Source organism: Kryptolebias marmoratus, linkage group LG5 (assembly GCF_001649575.2).
Source record: "Kryptolebias marmoratus isolate JLee-2015 linkage group LG5, ASM164957v2, whole genome shotgun sequence".
Lineage (NCBI taxonomy): Eukaryota > Metazoa > Chordata > Actinopteri > Cyprinodontiformes > Rivulidae > Kryptolebias > Kryptolebias marmoratus.
Genome location: NC_051434.1, coordinates 22,405,689 through 22,422,114, shown reverse-complemented (window position 1 = coordinate 22,422,114; position 16,426 = coordinate 22,405,689). Strand labels below are relative to the sequence as shown.

The window sequence follows — 16,426 nt, the reverse complement described above, 5'->3', positions numbered from 1 at the left end:
ATATAGTAAGAGCCATACATTGGCTGTATGAGCCATACAGTGGCTGTTATTGGCCCAGCTCTTCTTGAAGGCGGGTCTAACGTTACCTGTGATTACTTTCATACTATCGAACAAATAAAAAACCCGCAACGTGACGTGAATTTACTTTTTACTTCAACACATTATAAAAATGTAGTGTAGTAGAAAGTATAGATACTTACTGTAAAATGTAGCGAAGTAAAAGTTGAAAGTACCCACGTTTAAAAATACTTAAGTAAAGTACAGATACATGAAAAACGTACTTAAGTACAGTAACGAAGTACTTGTACTTCGTTACATCCCACCACTGGTTGCCAACAATTACAAGTTGTTAGTTTATATTCAAACATTAAAGAGGACACTTCAGTCTTGACATGCAACAGATATTAGTTCTATAAAATAATCCCTAGATGTAAACTGTATGCCTTGGGTCAAATGTTTTGAATATCCTTCCACAAGCTTCTCACAATAATTTGCTGGAATTTTGTCCCTCCGGACAGAACTAGTGGGGCTGAGTCAGTTTGTAGATCTCCTTGCTCACCCTCCTTTTCTGCTCTTCCCACAAAATTTTTATTGGACTTAGATTGAGGTGTTGTGATGGCCTGACTTTGTTGTCCTGAAGCCACTTTATAACTAATCTAGCAGTATGTTTAGGGTCTTTGTCCACTTGAAGACCCATTTGTACCTGTCAAGTCTTTTTAAACAAGTGCCGATCCAACTTGAGAGGATCGAGAAGCAAGAAAACAGGGGTTCAACTCTTTCATCATCCTTTATTAATTACCTGGGTGATATATGCATCATCAGTAGCACCAGTAGGTTGAAAACCTTGCGAACAAAATAAAAAAAAAAGAATTGTGTTAATTCAGTCATAATTAAGAAATGAACTCACAAGTTTTTCCTATCCTTTTGTTTACCAATTGGTAAACAGATCAGTTTAAGCATTTACCAAACTATTCAAATATTTTTAAATCGAACAGGTGATTCACCACAGGAAAAAAAAACAGCATTTCAGTGCATGAAACCAAAACCTGAAATATCTGATGGTCAAATCTTCATTAACATTTTATTTTAAATAAACATCTATTTTACTTTCCAAACTGATACAAACCTAAACCCTTTTAGACCTCAGATCTCTAGAATTATTAAATCAAAACCACTATTTGAATGAACCAAACAAACTTAAGCAGCATCAAATCACCTCAGATTATAACCTCCAATAATGTATCAGGAGTCAAATACATGCTTTTTATTTTGAAGATGCTGATTAAGTTTCCACAAATAAAGATAAGAATTGCATATTCCAAAGGGATATCAGAACAGAAGATAACAGAAACAATTTATAGCAGTCATCTTCCTGTTTGTGAAACATATTCAACAGATTCACTGACTTTATTATTATCATTTGCCACCTAAAGGTGAAGGTGGCAACAATATTTTTACCTGTGGCTTTGTTACCTAATATCCCATGAACCACTGCATGGATTTCAGTGAAACCTTTAGAAAGTAAAAACTGAATGAACTTCTACAACTGATTAACTTTGGAGTCAGTCCAATCCAAGATGTCCACTAAAGCTAATTGACATTAGCCAACACAAAAATCCCTCACTCAGCCAGTTTTACAAACATTGAAGCTGAGAGTCATTTAGAACATGTACTGGAGTCTAAATGGTGCAGACCCACTCGCTAAGATGGAAAATAAACCAGACTGAATGCAGAACAAGGAAACCATAAACTCAAAGTTAAGCTAATAAAACTTAACAGCCTTTATCTGCTTTATTTACAGTGTAAAAAAGAAACCGAATCATTTTTGAGAGAAAGCATTTTAAATGTGGAGCATTCCCTGAATGTCATCATGTGTTCTCCTGTGTTGTTTCAGGTCACACTTCAAGTTCTCCAACAGAATACTCCCCCTCTCACACACAGGCGGATTCTTCAGGTGTCCCACTGATCCGCTCCTCAGTGAGGACATGAGGCTTCGGTTTAGAGCGGCCATGTTGTGTCCACAACATGGGGGATGTTGACACGAGACACTACTTGCACTGGAGTCTCTGGCTGAGCCAAGCTCTTTTGTTGTGGAAGAAAGAAATGTGAACCTTCACATTGTCTGAAGGACGTAAGTGAACTCAGGGCTCTGTGTGTGTCTGTGTGTGAGTGTGTACATGTTTATGAATATATAAATACTGTAGATGTTCATTTGAAGGATTGCTTGCTTAGGAGCTTGTCTTACAGCTTTTAAATACTTTGTGACAAGTAGCTGTCTGCTTGTTTTTGAAGTACTTGTGATTTTGAAATGTGACTCTTGTTCCTGTGGGTTTGATTATTGTGCTCTTGTTACGCAAAATATTATTTCTGTATATATTTTTTTAAATTTTCTGTTTGGTTGTTTTGGTTTGTTATTGCACATTTCACCATGCCCTTCCCTACATGGAGTACATTTTTTAAATTTTAATCATGGCTTTTAGATCAGCGTTTGTGTCTGACAAGTAAACAAATTTGAGAAGCATTTCTGAAGCTTAAAGTGGCCTGTAGTGTATAAAGATGAAACAATGATAGAAGGTAAGTTTTTTATTAATTGCAAAAAATATATTTAATCATTGTATTTTTTTAGATTAAATTTTATTTCTGCTTGATAGCACATTAGAATGAATTTTAGCCAGAAGCAGCTCTAAGAAGGTAGTAACATCTGTTGAATATCTTTAAAAAAAAGCTCATTGCATTGTTGTTTGTATTTGCCCTAATATAAGCTACAGCAAATCTAATGTATTATTGTAATACAATATTATATTAATGTATCCCCCTCCGCCCCACTTTATTCCAAGCTGATCTGGTCTTTATCAGGTTTTAAAATGATTCAAATCTAACCTCAGGTGAACAAAATCACACAACAGATTCCATCGTGTCATTATTAAACACAGATGCAGCCAAAATGGAAAAGTGTGTGAAAAACTGTGTCCAGCCCTGATCCAGCAGCTTGTAGAACCGCCTTTAGCAGAATAACTCTCAGTAGTGGTTTTCTGTCTCCCGCATGGTTGTGGAGGAACTTTGGCCCACTCTTCTTTCCATCGTTGCTTCAGTTCATTGAGGTTTGCAGACATTTGTTCCTGCTCAGCTCTCTTTAGGTCCCACCACAGCATTTCAGTCAGGTTGAGGTTCTGGACTTCTGGACTTTGACTGGTCCATTACAACACCTTAATTCTTTTCTTTTTGAGCCGTTCTGTTGTAGATCAGCGACTGCGTTTGGGATCATTCTTCTGTTGCATCATAACCCAGTTTGGTCCAATCCTCAGCTGTAGGACAGATGTCCTCACATTTGACTCCAGAGTCCTTTGGTCCACAGAGGAGTTCATTGTCGACTCAGTGACTGCAAGGAGCCCAAACCATCAGCCCTCCACCTCCGTGCTGATCTGCTGTGTTTGGTTTTCTCCAAACATGCTGCTGTGCATTCTGGGTAATCATCTGTACTTTGACTTGTTTTGTCCCAGAAGTCTTGTGGTTCCTTTAGATGAAACTTTACAAGCCTCAGTCGTGCTGCCGTGTTTGTTTTAGAAAGAGAAGACTTTCTCTTCAAATAAAGATTTTATTGGTAATTTTTCTGGTCATTGCAGTCTGAACTTCCACTTTTGAATAATCTTTCTGTAGAATTATGGACCCGTAATAGTTTGTAAATGACCTTTGATCCTTCCCAGATTGATGAGCAGCAACAATCTGATGTCTTTCCACCTTGGCATTGTGTTAACACAGCTGTACGCTGCAGAGCAGCAAACTGGCCAAACTCCTGCTTTTATAGAGCTGATGATCAGTTAATCAATACATTTGATCAGCAGCTCCTGGCTGATCCTGAACCTCTTAAATCCTCTGGACTTTTCCATTTTGGCTTTGTTTTTGTTTAATAAATATTGACATTGTGGAATCTGTTGAGTGTTTTTGATCATTTAAGGTTACATTGGAATCATTTTGGACAAGATCATTTTTATTTCCTCCTGATGTGTAAGAAAACAAAAAAACAAAGAGTGTGGACTTTCTCTTTCCTGTGACTGTACATATATGTCAGAGAGTTTCAAATATTTCAAATGTACTATTTACTGTTTGTGGGACCCAACCTATCTGCCTGCTTGTTTCTAACTGGCCGATAACCGTAGCTCTCTCTTTTCTGCACAGATGTGAAAACAAAGAACATTTGAATGTTTTATTTTTTCTTTCCATTACCTAACATGATTCAACAATTTTCTTGACTCGGATATTTTAATGGAACTCATGTTCATAAAGTTCAGAGTGTGATGTCTGTGATAAAATTAAGCACATGTTTAAAATCTGCATTCTGCCATTTAGACCATTTTTATGGCTCCAGTTTTCTAATGTCAATGGGAATTTGACCAGATGAATCAATTGATGATTTTTAATAATTTTTTATTAGCATCTACTTACAGATGGTCAGTGCCCCTTTTGTAGTAAGTCATCTAAAATACACATATTGTTTGGTCCACTCAGTGTAAAACTCACAATCCATTATCTTGTCAAATATTTAGCTTTTTTCTATTGACTTTATTTTAGGTCTTTGGTTGCAACAATGATGTGGTCATTATGAAAGAGTGTAAAACTTGCTTTGATAGTATAAAATGCTACTCTTTTAATAAGTTATTAATTGTATGTCATACATTTTAATGCACTTTGTTTCCATTTTGCATATTGATGATCTGTTGTCAGATTGCATTGTACCATTCTATGTAAAAATTGTAACATTTGGGCCTTTACAATGTCTTGACATATAAACCAAGTAAAATAATGAATAAAATAAATTGAGTGAAACTGCTCTATTAATAATGGCCACAAGAGGGAGGCATGTAACTACTGAGAAAACACTACACATTAGATTCTCTGATATTGATTTCTGTGCTTTAGAAGTAATGCCATTGCTACATAACAAGTGCAAAAACTTTTCCAAAATGTTTGACCAGAAGAACTACAATTCAGTCATTTCTCCACATCAAATAATCTTAGTTTATAACTCTGGCATGGAAGGTGGTGGTTGATATGCATTCCTTTAAGCTAGGGGTGTTCAAACTTTTTTTAGTGAGGGCCAAATACAGAAAAATAAACAAAGGGCCGGGCCACACACTAGAGGTCACATATTGACACATCAATACTGTGTGTATTTCTAACTCATCTATAATGTGAAGAACATTGCACTCAATGGGAGCAGTGATGCTGTCCTTTGGATTGAAGGATGGCTGACATGTTAGGAGAAAGTTTAGTGGTTGAGACACGAAGGACTTCACAGAGATGGCTATCCGTCATTCTGGTTCTCAGTCTGCTTTTGTTCTGATTTAACTGAGAAAATGTTTGTTCACATATGTATGTTGAGCCGAACAGGCTCATCATTCTTTTTGCGTGACGTCTCATCAGAGGAAACTTTGCATTATCCAAACTCTGATAGAATTCAGGGAGGGAGAGAAGCTGATGTTGACTCTTCAGAGAATCATCACATTGCATTTCAATCAGTTCTAACTGCAGACTCTCTTCCACTTCTTCTGCATCCACCAGAAAGGGGGTCGAGAACAGCTTGGTTTGTTTTTCAATGACAGAAAAATCTTGGAAACGCTGGTTGAATTCTGTCACAAGAGATGCAATCACAGACACATGTTTCTCCTTTTTAGCAGAAAGGTCGGTCTTTGGAAAAGCAGACTTGATTTCAGACAGCGCAGGGAAGTGTGCAGGATTAAAGCCTCGTAGTTGTGTCTCAAACAGGCGGAGCTTTACGCAGAAGGCTTTCATGTCAGCATAGAGTTGTGACACCAGCTGTTCTTTGCCTTGTAGGTTCTTGTTCAGTGTATTCAGATGATGTGTAAGATCAACTAAAAATGCCAGGTCTGCCAGCCACAGAGGGTCACTTAGTTCATGAAGAGGTCGGTCCTTCTCTTTTAAAAACCGGTCGATTTCTGATCATAGCCAATAAAACCGCTGCAGCACAGAGCCGCGGCTGAGCCAGCGGACATCAGAGTGGTAGAGTAGCGTCCACATCAGATAGGAAAGCCTGAAATTCTCTGTGGTACAGTCCTTTAGCTCGAATTATGTTGACAGTTTTTATCACATTGCCCAGCTGGACAGTCTTGGCACACAGTGCTTCTTGGTGGATTATTCAGTGCATCCTAACAGCCTTACCTCCGCTCTCTTTTACCTTGGCGCACACCAACGATGCCATTCCTTTGCGCTCGCCCGTCATGGCCGGAGCTCCATCCGTTGTTACTCCACAGAGCTTGTCCCGTTTAAGTCCCATCTGTTCAACTGCCTCTGACACAGCTTCAAAAATATTTTCCCGTCGTTGTGCCTTTTAGGCTCATCATATCAAGCAGCTCCTCCGTACAGCAAAAATTATCATCTACTCCCCGCAAAAACATTAACAGTTGTGCGGTGTCTGTGGCATCTGTGCTCTCAGTAAAAATCAAAAGCACAAGCTTTGTCTCTCAGCTGAAGTTTCAGGTTAGCTGACAAGTCCTCGATTCTCCGCACCACCGTGTTTCTGGATAAGCTCACATTGTTGAAATCAGGCACTTTTTCTGGGCACATTATTTCTGTGATTTAGATGAGGCACTGCTTTATGAAATCACCGTCTGAAAACGGTTTGCCGTGCTGGGCAATAAGTTTAGCGACTTCATAACTTGCTGTTGTGGCGTTTTCTTGTATTTTGTTAGCACGGAAAAAAAACTGCTGTTGAGCTTGCAGGCTAGCTGCCATTTGCTTGACTTTCTGTGTTCGTTCGGCACCAGTGTACGATGTGTAGCTCGGATGTTTTGGTCTCATAATGCCGACGGACATTATACTCTTTCATCACAGCAACATCTTCATTGCAAATCAAACAGACACACTTTCCGTTGATTTCTTTGAAAAAATACTCATTTTCCCACCGTGTTTGAAATCTCCTACACTCACTTGCTATTTTGCGTTTCTTCAAGGCTGCCATTTCTGGTGACTCACAGTAATGGTTTTTCTTCTCTTAATTTCGTTTCTGTGGCTGGCTCCATCTAGTGTTTAAACTGAGAAGTGCAACAGAGCTGAGCTCAAGCTTCTTGTGCGGGCCATATTCAATTATATTTTCAGAATTTGCTGCGGGCCAATAAAAACTGGACCGCGGGCCGCAGTTGGCCCACGGGCTGTAGTTTGGACACCCCTGGTTTATGCATTCTTTTAGTCTGCTGCGAAGGGGGTCTGTTTCTCTCCTCCCGATAAGATCAGAGAAACATCTGGATTTCTTCTTAAAACCCTGTTTTTTTTTTTAGTTTAGGTGAAACAGTCCATTGTTTTGCATTAGGCTATTAATGCAAAAATAACCCTAACTGACGTGTGACGCTACAACCGTGTTAGAGCTAGGTTTAACTGGCCTAGAATGGCCATGAAGATGGAGCAAAAAATAAAAACGTGGACGTTGTGTCCGTCAAAAGAGTTGCTCCACTAGTCAACATTCGGACTTCATGTCCATTGGTAAGTTACTTTACTTGTTTTCTTTTATTGAAACAAAATGAACAAATCATTTCACATTGTATGAACGCAAGTGTGTCAAAACAGCTCCCAATCCATAGCCTGAGCCATCTGTTGTGGTGAATGTTGGCAATTCAATGCTGTAGATGGCAAGTGCTGGGCTTTTCAGGAGCATTGTTTTGAGATCAATGAAACTTTTATTTGCTGCATCAGTTTATTTGAGTTCAGCTTGAGTATTTGTTTAAAGTTCAGGTTTAACCGCTGTTGTGTAGTTTGATAGAAACTTGCTGAGCCAGGAGATTAAGCCCATTAACAAACGAAAGGCTTCCATATCTTTTGGTGGAGGAGACCAAAAGGAGATGATTTTGAGATGGGTCTGTAGTTCACAACTGATTCAATATCCAGTCCAGGCTTCTTCAAGGATTGTACTACCAATGCAGATTTAAAACAGGTAGGGAAAACTCCAGTGGTCAGTGAAGCATTTAATAAAACAAAATGTAAGGTCCTAAAACTATGGTGGCCCTGAAGTGCACACCACATAAACAAATCACTAAACACAACTACAAACTGAAAAACACAACAACATTAACAAAGCACAATTGCAGATTACAAAAACACAACAACATTAATGAAGCACAATTTCAAAATACAAAAACGCAACTACATAAACAAAACGGAAGAGGTAGGTCCCAGTGAGAGACCTAAGAAATTGATGATTGGAAGACACCACTTTTGGCTTTTGAACTGAAAGTTATTCTCTATAAAAATGTACTGGCATTAACAATCTTTTTGTCCATCTTTCACCACAACAACTTCTCTATTTCCTCTTTCAGTCCTTGGTATTTCTCCAATTTCTTGTGCTCCTTCTTCCTGATGTTACAGTCACTTGCTACATCTATCACCACTGCATTCTTCTGTAGCTTGTCAACCACCATAATGCTCACTTGGTTAGCCATCACCTGTTTGTGAGTGGGGATCTGGAAGTCCCACAATCCTACTGGAAGTTCCCTGCCATTCACCACCGCCTTTGATGGAGTCTCCTACTTTGACTGTGGGACCTTCAGTTTATACATGGCACAGATGTTCCTGTACCCTATTCTAGCCACCTGATCATATCATTATATCATTTTTCTGTCTGGAGTGAAATGGAAAATCAACTAATACAAAAAAAGTTAATACAAAGATTTATAAAATTCACATGAACAACTTAACAAATTTCTGTCATTGTCTCATGAATCTGGATTTGTGAGATTTCCAGAACCAACACTGGTGTTGATATTGAACAAAAAAAGCATTATACATACTTCACTAAATAAACGCAGACTCTGATCTTGACAGTGTTGTGGAAGAAAATCAATTTTCAGGCACTGTTAGATGAAATCACTCAAACAGGTTTATTTATGTATGGTGCAAGACATACAGAGAGCCTTAAAGACAATTAACAATTAACATCAGAGTCCCAGGTCCAAACGGGAAGCTCTGAGTTCAGAGCACTGGCACAGATCCAGTCCAGAAACAACCTACTATTGACTTATCAGCAAGGAAACATCTAAATGCCACTTTTCCTAAAACACTAGCTTCTTGAAAATGCATTGCTTTGCACAAAAAATAAGCTTGAACATACTGTAACATTCCCTGTATACATGCTACTAGTCTTCACTGCATATTTTTTCTGTGTAACTGATGCATTGTTTGTCACATTTTCTACTTTAGCTTAAAATTTTCTACTTCATACATATATACATATATATATATATATATATATATATATATATATATATATATATATATATATATATATATATATCTGTATGTATAATTTATATAATGATTTGGCTACAACAATATTCTTGACTTGCTGAGCTACATATACACCTATTTTATTAAAAGCTACGCTGATTTTTGCATCTGACCTACAGAGGCACTAATTTGAATGTAACAGAGGAAACAGGGTAGACACTCATACAAAGGCAGTTCAAAGTCAGGCGTGCCTCCTTGATTTCTTTGTAGAATTGCTCTTCTCTTTAAGGAAAAAGACGCAAAGCCTTTGAAAGAACTTTGTGTAACTAGTTACTTTAGATCACATGCCATTTTGGGAATTAGTTTAACCAAACCTGTTTTGCAAGAAAAATAAAAGTGTCAGGCTGGGTGGGGAAGGAAGCGAACTCAGAGTGCAGACTCATCCTTTTAAAACAAACTGATTTATTAAGCTAAGAAATGAACAAAAACAAAAGCTGACGTGGCAGCAAAATAAAATGTAACAACAGGGCAAGGCAACAAGGAAACGTTGACAAACGAACAAACAATGAAACGGCAGAGTGGTGGAGAAAGTGACTGGGTTTTAAAACACTGGGGATAACACGATAAGTGAGCACAGGTGAGTAAGGAGGACTGTTGACAGGTGGAGATGGGCGTGACAGAAAAACTAAGTGCAGACTGAGGAGAAGTGAATATGACAACAACCAGAACACAAAGAACTAAACAGAACAAAAACTCAAACAGAAACAAAAAGCAATAAACTAGCGCACCAAAAAACCCAAATCCCAACAAAAAGTAAATTTACATTTAACATATCAGCAAATTTTCTTATGAAGTTCTCGTAAAAAAGGGCTGACTAATTTGTCAGCTCAAAAAAGTAACATCTTTAAGTAAAAAAAAAAAAAAACAAAAAAAACCTTAATATATGTGGTTGATGTTTGCCAAGGTTTATTGGAATAGCTTCCTGAACATATAATTTTAATCTTCTCAATTTTAAATGTCAATTTTGTTTTCTCTCACACACACACACACACACACACACACGTTATGTCTCTCTATCTTTGCAGGGACTTTCCATTGACTTCCATTCATTTCTACACCCTAACTACAGCCTAACCCTGACCCCCACCCTAACCCTAACCATTACCAGTACATAGCTAACCCTAAACCAAACCTTAGTCCTAAACCTAACCCCTAACCCAAAAACATAATTTCTCCTCGTGGGGACCAGGCTTTGGTCCCCACGAGGAGCAGTTGGTCCTCACAAGGTAGTATCTGTTAGGAAAATTGTCCCCACAATGTATCAAATACATGGCTACACACACACACACACACACACTGAGCCAAAGCTGAAACTATGAGAGCTAATGAAGGTGGAGCTAAAACAGGTACTTTTGTGAGAAGTGTGTGGGTGTGTGTGTGTGGGTGGATCCATAACTTTTTCAGAAAGTTATTTCTCCCAAATCTGAAAAGATTTCCATGTTGTTGTTTTTTTGTTTTGTTTTTGAATGCTCAATGAGACTGATGTGGAAATTAAAGGAAAGGAAAGCCTCAGGTGTTGGGTGTGATTTTACTTGAGTGTGTCTGTAGTTTTTAAGTTTTTTTTTTTAAACACAATATATTTTCAAATCAAGCTTTCTGCATTCATGTGAAAGTTTATTTTCAGACATTTTGACACTTCCTGCAAGTGCACTGAGAGCATAGAAATCCCCCCAAAACTTCTTGAATTTGAATTAAAGGAATAATTAGAGCCAGCAGAGAGATTACTTTACAGTATTTCACCGCAAGCTGAAACTCCCAATAAACTGTTTATTTTCCACCCTGACTTCTTATTTCTCTCCATTTGGAAGAGCCTGATTTCTCTGCTGGGAACAAGTCAGATAAAAACTCTATGTATGTAGACTTTTTTTAAAAACAAAATTACTTTGTGTGATCTAAGCAGTTAAAATGTAATCATATAAAAGAATGATCATTATCCTGCAGAACTAAATAACTCCTGACACTGATGAATCCATGGTCTTTTCTCACTGAAAGAAGTCGCTGCACCAGATTGTTCCCCCCAACTCATGAGACAGAGCAGGTGATGTTTGTGAACAGAGGGGTGCATGGTGGGAAATGCAGTCTTATCAGCCGAGCAAGGGTTTTTCTGCTGAGAGAGGCAGAAGTGGGAGAACAGGGCAGGAAATTTTCAAAACCTCGACGTTTGACTACTTCCTCATGTTTGTGTCACAGAGAAAGGACGTTTGGAAACTCTGACCGGGAGCTAAGGGATTTATGTTGTGTCAGCACACAACTGTGTATGTGTGTGTGTGTGTTTTGTACATAACAACGAAGAACATGTTCCTCGCGCAGCTTAACTTAAGCAAACAGCACACACCTTCCTGTGCAGTCAAGAGGGCAGATAGAGAGACAGAAACCAGCCGAACGAGAGGCGAGGGCTCGGGTTCTGAAGGGGTTCTGCCTGAAAACTCCCCAAAACCAACGGAGCGAGGAGAAAAGAGAGAATTTAATTGCTACAGTTGTTACTGAAACCCCTTCGCTTCCACTAAACCGAGCCGACACGGCCCAGTGATGGATGGACAACAAACAGATTGAAGTGCGGACAAAAGAGACATAAAAAGGCAAATGAATAACTGTGACAGTCAAACATGGAAACGTTGAAAAAGGTTGGGCCTAAAAATAGGGCTGGCAATCAGGACCCTGGAAGGCCTCGGGTGTTCTGCTTGCTGCACAGCAGAACCGTCAACCCAATCAGGTCAGCGGTTAACGGTTAAACCTCTCAGCGAGACGGAGGAGATGGACTACAAAACAAAACAAAAACCAAAAAAACGCTTAATCCAGTCCCCTTCAGTCGCAAGATGTGGCCAAGATATCGTCACCGAAGCGTGGCTTGTTCCGCTCACGCCACGTCAGATCATAAATCCAACCAGGATCATCAGGGGACATGGCTGGGTTTCTCAACTTGTTTGTGGTGCTTGACCTGGTCCTTCTTTTCCCCTCAAATCCTAAAATTGTATTTTCAACCTTAAGATGTGTTCAAAATGAGCCGACAGACTGACGGGTGTTCATGTGGATTACAGCAACATGACACGTCAGGGCGTTCTCGTGCTCTTAGGACTGTTAAAGGGACAGATCGGATCTTTTAAAGAGGGGTTCTGTGGAAAAGTTAGGAACAGTTAATATCTTACCTGTTGTAGATAGCTCTTTGAACAACATCAGTTTGGAGAAATCGAGTTTAAATCTGACTGGATTGGCGAGCTAAAAGGTATCTTGCGTTACAAAGCAATTCAGGTAGAAACATGATTATATTCCTGCAGGAAGTACCCCAGGCGGCACCGTAAGTGCTACAGCTGGCTGCTGCCGTCACTGTCTGTGCTTGCAAAGAACCTATAAAATCCTGTGTAAATAAATGTGTAAAAAAGAAGTGCAAACATGTATAAAATAACATTTTCATGAGACTGAGATTTTTTTTAACTGGACTAGTTTTAAGACGGCCATTTTAGTCTTGGCCTTGCTCAGACTAGCCATCAGCTCATGAGCTGAGTCACAATTAAATTGTTTCTCCAAACTGAGGTCATTCAAAACCCTGTCTGCAGCAGGTAAGATGTTATTTGTTCATAACGCTTTGGCACAGCTCCACTTCCAGAGATCTGAACTATCACTTCGAGACAGAAGTGGAAGTTTACGGCACAAAGGTACAGAAGGACGATTGTCGAATCTGTTCTGTTTTATGGGATTTGCTGACAACAAAGGGACAAGAATGTTATCAGATTATTTCTTTCTTTCTTTCTTTCTTTCTTTAAACAAATTATCAAGAGACGCTTTCTGTTCTGGGCTCGTTCGTTGACCACAATTGGTCTTTGATCACAACGGCAGGCCCCTCTCCACGGGTTAAACGCCGTCTGACCGCCGCTTCGCCTGCGAGTTTAAACTGGAGCACAAATCGGGAGTAATCATTGCAGAGCAGGGAGAGCAGATAGCGCCCCGGACACACACACTGATGCGCGCTCCTTCTGTGCGCACTGCTGATTCCAGGCCCGCGCTAGAATCTGCTAATTGGGTAAAACAATGAATAAAGTCATCCATAAAGCGGCAGCAGTAATCAGTGTTTTAGTTAAAGACCCTGCAGGGCTGAAAAATGATGAGTCACCCATTCAAGTCAATGAGCAGCAGGTCACAGGACCGGCACTTCTGTTGTTTATTTACTGCAGAACCATACGACCTCTTGATGCGGCCCGGGCCGCAGTGAGTTTTCCTTAAAGCAGTTCCTCCCTGACAGACGTGGAACCCGACTCAAGGATCCTAAAGAGGCTCTCGGTGCGTTTAAGTGCTTTGTTGTTTCAGGCAGTTCTCACAACCTGACACACTTTGAGAAATGACTCACTCACACTGTGTTTGTTCTGGGACAGGGGTGTTAAACTCCAGGCCTCGAGGTCCGCAGTCCTGAGAGGTTTAGGTTTTTCTGCTCCGACACACCTGATTCAAATCAAACCAAACCTAAACTCAATTCACACCTTAGTCCTAAACCTAACCCAAAAACATAATTTCTCCTCGTGGGGACCAGGCTTTGGTCCCCATAAGGAGCAGTTGGTCCTCACAAGGTAGTATATGTTAGGAAAAAACACAGGAAACAGAGACAGCACAAAAATGAAACCAACAAAGATAACTAACAAAAACATGAACAAAAACCCAGAAAAACTCAAAGAAAACCCCAGTTTTTAGCCTTGATTTAAAGGAGCTCAGTGTATCGGCTGTTTTGCAGTTTTCTGGAAGTTTGTTACAGATTTATGGTCTATAGAAGCTGAATTCTGTTTCTCCATGTATGGTTCTGGTTCTGGGGATACAAAGTAGACTAGAACCAGAAGACCTGGGTCTTCTGGAGGGTTGATATGATGATAGTAAGTCTTTAATGTATTGTGGTGCTAGACTGTTCAGTGATTTATAAACTAATATAAGTATTTTAAAGTCTATTCTTTGAGCTACAGGGAGCCAGTGTAGGGACTTTAAAACCTTGGTGATGTGCTCTATTTTTCTGGTCTTAGTGCGAACACGAGCAGCAGCGTTCTGGATCAGCTGCAGCTGTCTGATGGATTCTTTTAGGCAAACCTGTGAAGACACTGTTGCAGTAATCAATGCGGCTAAAGATAAATGCATGGATGAGTTTCTCTAGATCTTGCTTGGACATTAGTCCTTTAATCCTGGAAATGTTCTTCAGGTGATAGAAAGCCGACTTTGTAAATGTCTTTATGTGGCTCTGAAGGTTCAGATCTGAGTCCATTACTACACCCAGGTTTCGGGCCTGATCACTAGTTTCTAGCTGGAATAACTGAAGCTGTGTGCTGACTCTGGATTGTTCCTCTTTAGGTCCAAAGATAATTACTTCAGTTTTGTTTCTGTTCAGCTGGAGAACATTATGACACATCCACACATTGACATCTGTTCAGTTCTTGGATGGATTCCAAATCACCTGGTGATATCGTAATGTAGAGCCGTGTATCATCTGCATAGTTATGGTAGCTAATGTTATTTCCTGTTATAACCTGAGTTAGTGGGAGCATGTAAATATTGAATAACAGCTGTCCCAGGATTGAACCTTGGGGTACCCCATATGTGACTTCTGTCCACTTCGATGAGAAGTCACTTATTGAAACAAAGAAATCCCTGTTCTTTATGTAAGATTCGAACCAATCGAGTACTGGACTGGAGAGTCCTACGCAACTCTCCAGTTGTTTCAATAATATGTTATGGTCAATAGTGTTCTAACAAGTTCTAATCAAACTGCATACATTGCAACTCAGTCTAAAACAGATCCAATTCAGTTCCATCCAAATATAACACAATACAATAAGATTTAGTATATTACAAAATCCAGATTAGTAAAACAAAAGTTAGCTATGTAAAGAAACCTGCAGATTGGTTCAAATCTTTTTTTTTTTTTTTAATCCTGATCAGCACATTGGTGACAATAAAAAAAACACTTCTTTTTTAACAGTAAGAAACTGAATCAGGATGGGTGGTCATCTGCCTCAACTGGCTGGTTTTAAGATGTGTTCTTGCTTTAAATGGATGACTTGTTGCCATGCTCCTGGAGAACCTGATGATTTGGTGAGGAGCTAATCAAACCATTTGAATCAGGTGTGTTGGAGTAGAAAATCCTAAACCTCCCAGGACAGCGGCCCTCGAGGCCTGGCATTTGACAACCCTGGTTTAGATAAAGCTATTATTTTTGACAAACCATAATGTTCAACAAGACAAAAACAGTTTAAATACAAATCAAGTTCTAGCGACACTTCTAAAGCTGCCTCATCTGACAGGAAATCAGAGGCAACAGCAGGAAGGATGGTGGGAATTTTTGCTCAATTGGAAGCAATTTTGTAAATAAAGAATCCCATAATGTCATCACTACTGAGAGTTTTAGAGATGCAGTGTCTTGCAAAAGGTATTCATCTCTATTGGTATTCTTTCTGTATTGTTGCATTACAACTGGAGTTAAATTGATTTTTTTAAATTAAAAGCAATTATTCTATCAAAATACTCCAGATTACTGGTGGAGGGAAAAAAGATCTTAAACCCATATTAGCTGTCAAAATACACAATCTTCAATGTGTTTATTTGAATTTTTATGTTTCTAACACAATTTCTACATCATTAAATGGTTGTTTGGGGATTATTGCAACTCAAACTTATCAGGATCTTTATAAAAATGAGAAAACATCAAATACTCCTTGCCTTTGTTTGCAACTAAATTTGGTGATCAGTTATGGTAATTCTCCTGTTAGAGTGCGTAATATCTCAGCACAACTCATCTCCATATGAGTTTTGCTTTAATGCTCTCTGCTGCTTAATTTCCTCCCCTAAATGACTCTACTTCTGTTGGCTCTTGTCTTTACAGCTTTTAGTTGTCATTTATTTTCAGAAGAGAGAAGAACTTTACGTTTTTGCTTTTAGTTTGGTGTCTGATTCCATTGTTCTCCCTCTGATTTTGTTCACTTACGGGAATTATTTTACCTACTGTCATGTGCCAAGACTGAAGTCGACTTGATTCCCTCTAAAGATAAAAAATAATAAGGATGTTAAAGATGCAGCTGCCAGTTAAAAGACAAAGAGGAGATACATGGATACAGTCAGAGAGGACATGGAGATAGCTGGAGTGAGGACAGAGGATGCAGAAGACAGA

The 16,426-nt window shown here is 39.1% G+C and overlaps 1 protein-coding gene across 2 annotated transcripts in view; it reads left to right on the top strand.

Annotated features, from left to right (window-relative positions):
• kdf1b (keratinocyte differentiation factor 1b) overlaps positions 1–3,062 on the top strand; it is a 16,384-nt gene extending 13,322 nt beyond the window's left edge. For both annotated transcript variants that reach the window (XM_017438780.3, XM_025002147.2), the window contains exon 4: positions 1,895–3,062. In XM_017438780.3, the coding sequence (XP_017294269.1) occupies positions 1,895–1,989 (95 nt within the window). In that variant the 3' untranslated portion in view covers positions 1,990–3,062. The remainder of the gene's footprint in view (positions 1–1,894) is intronic.
• The last annotated feature ends 13,364 nt before the right edge of the window (positions 3,063–16,426 follow it).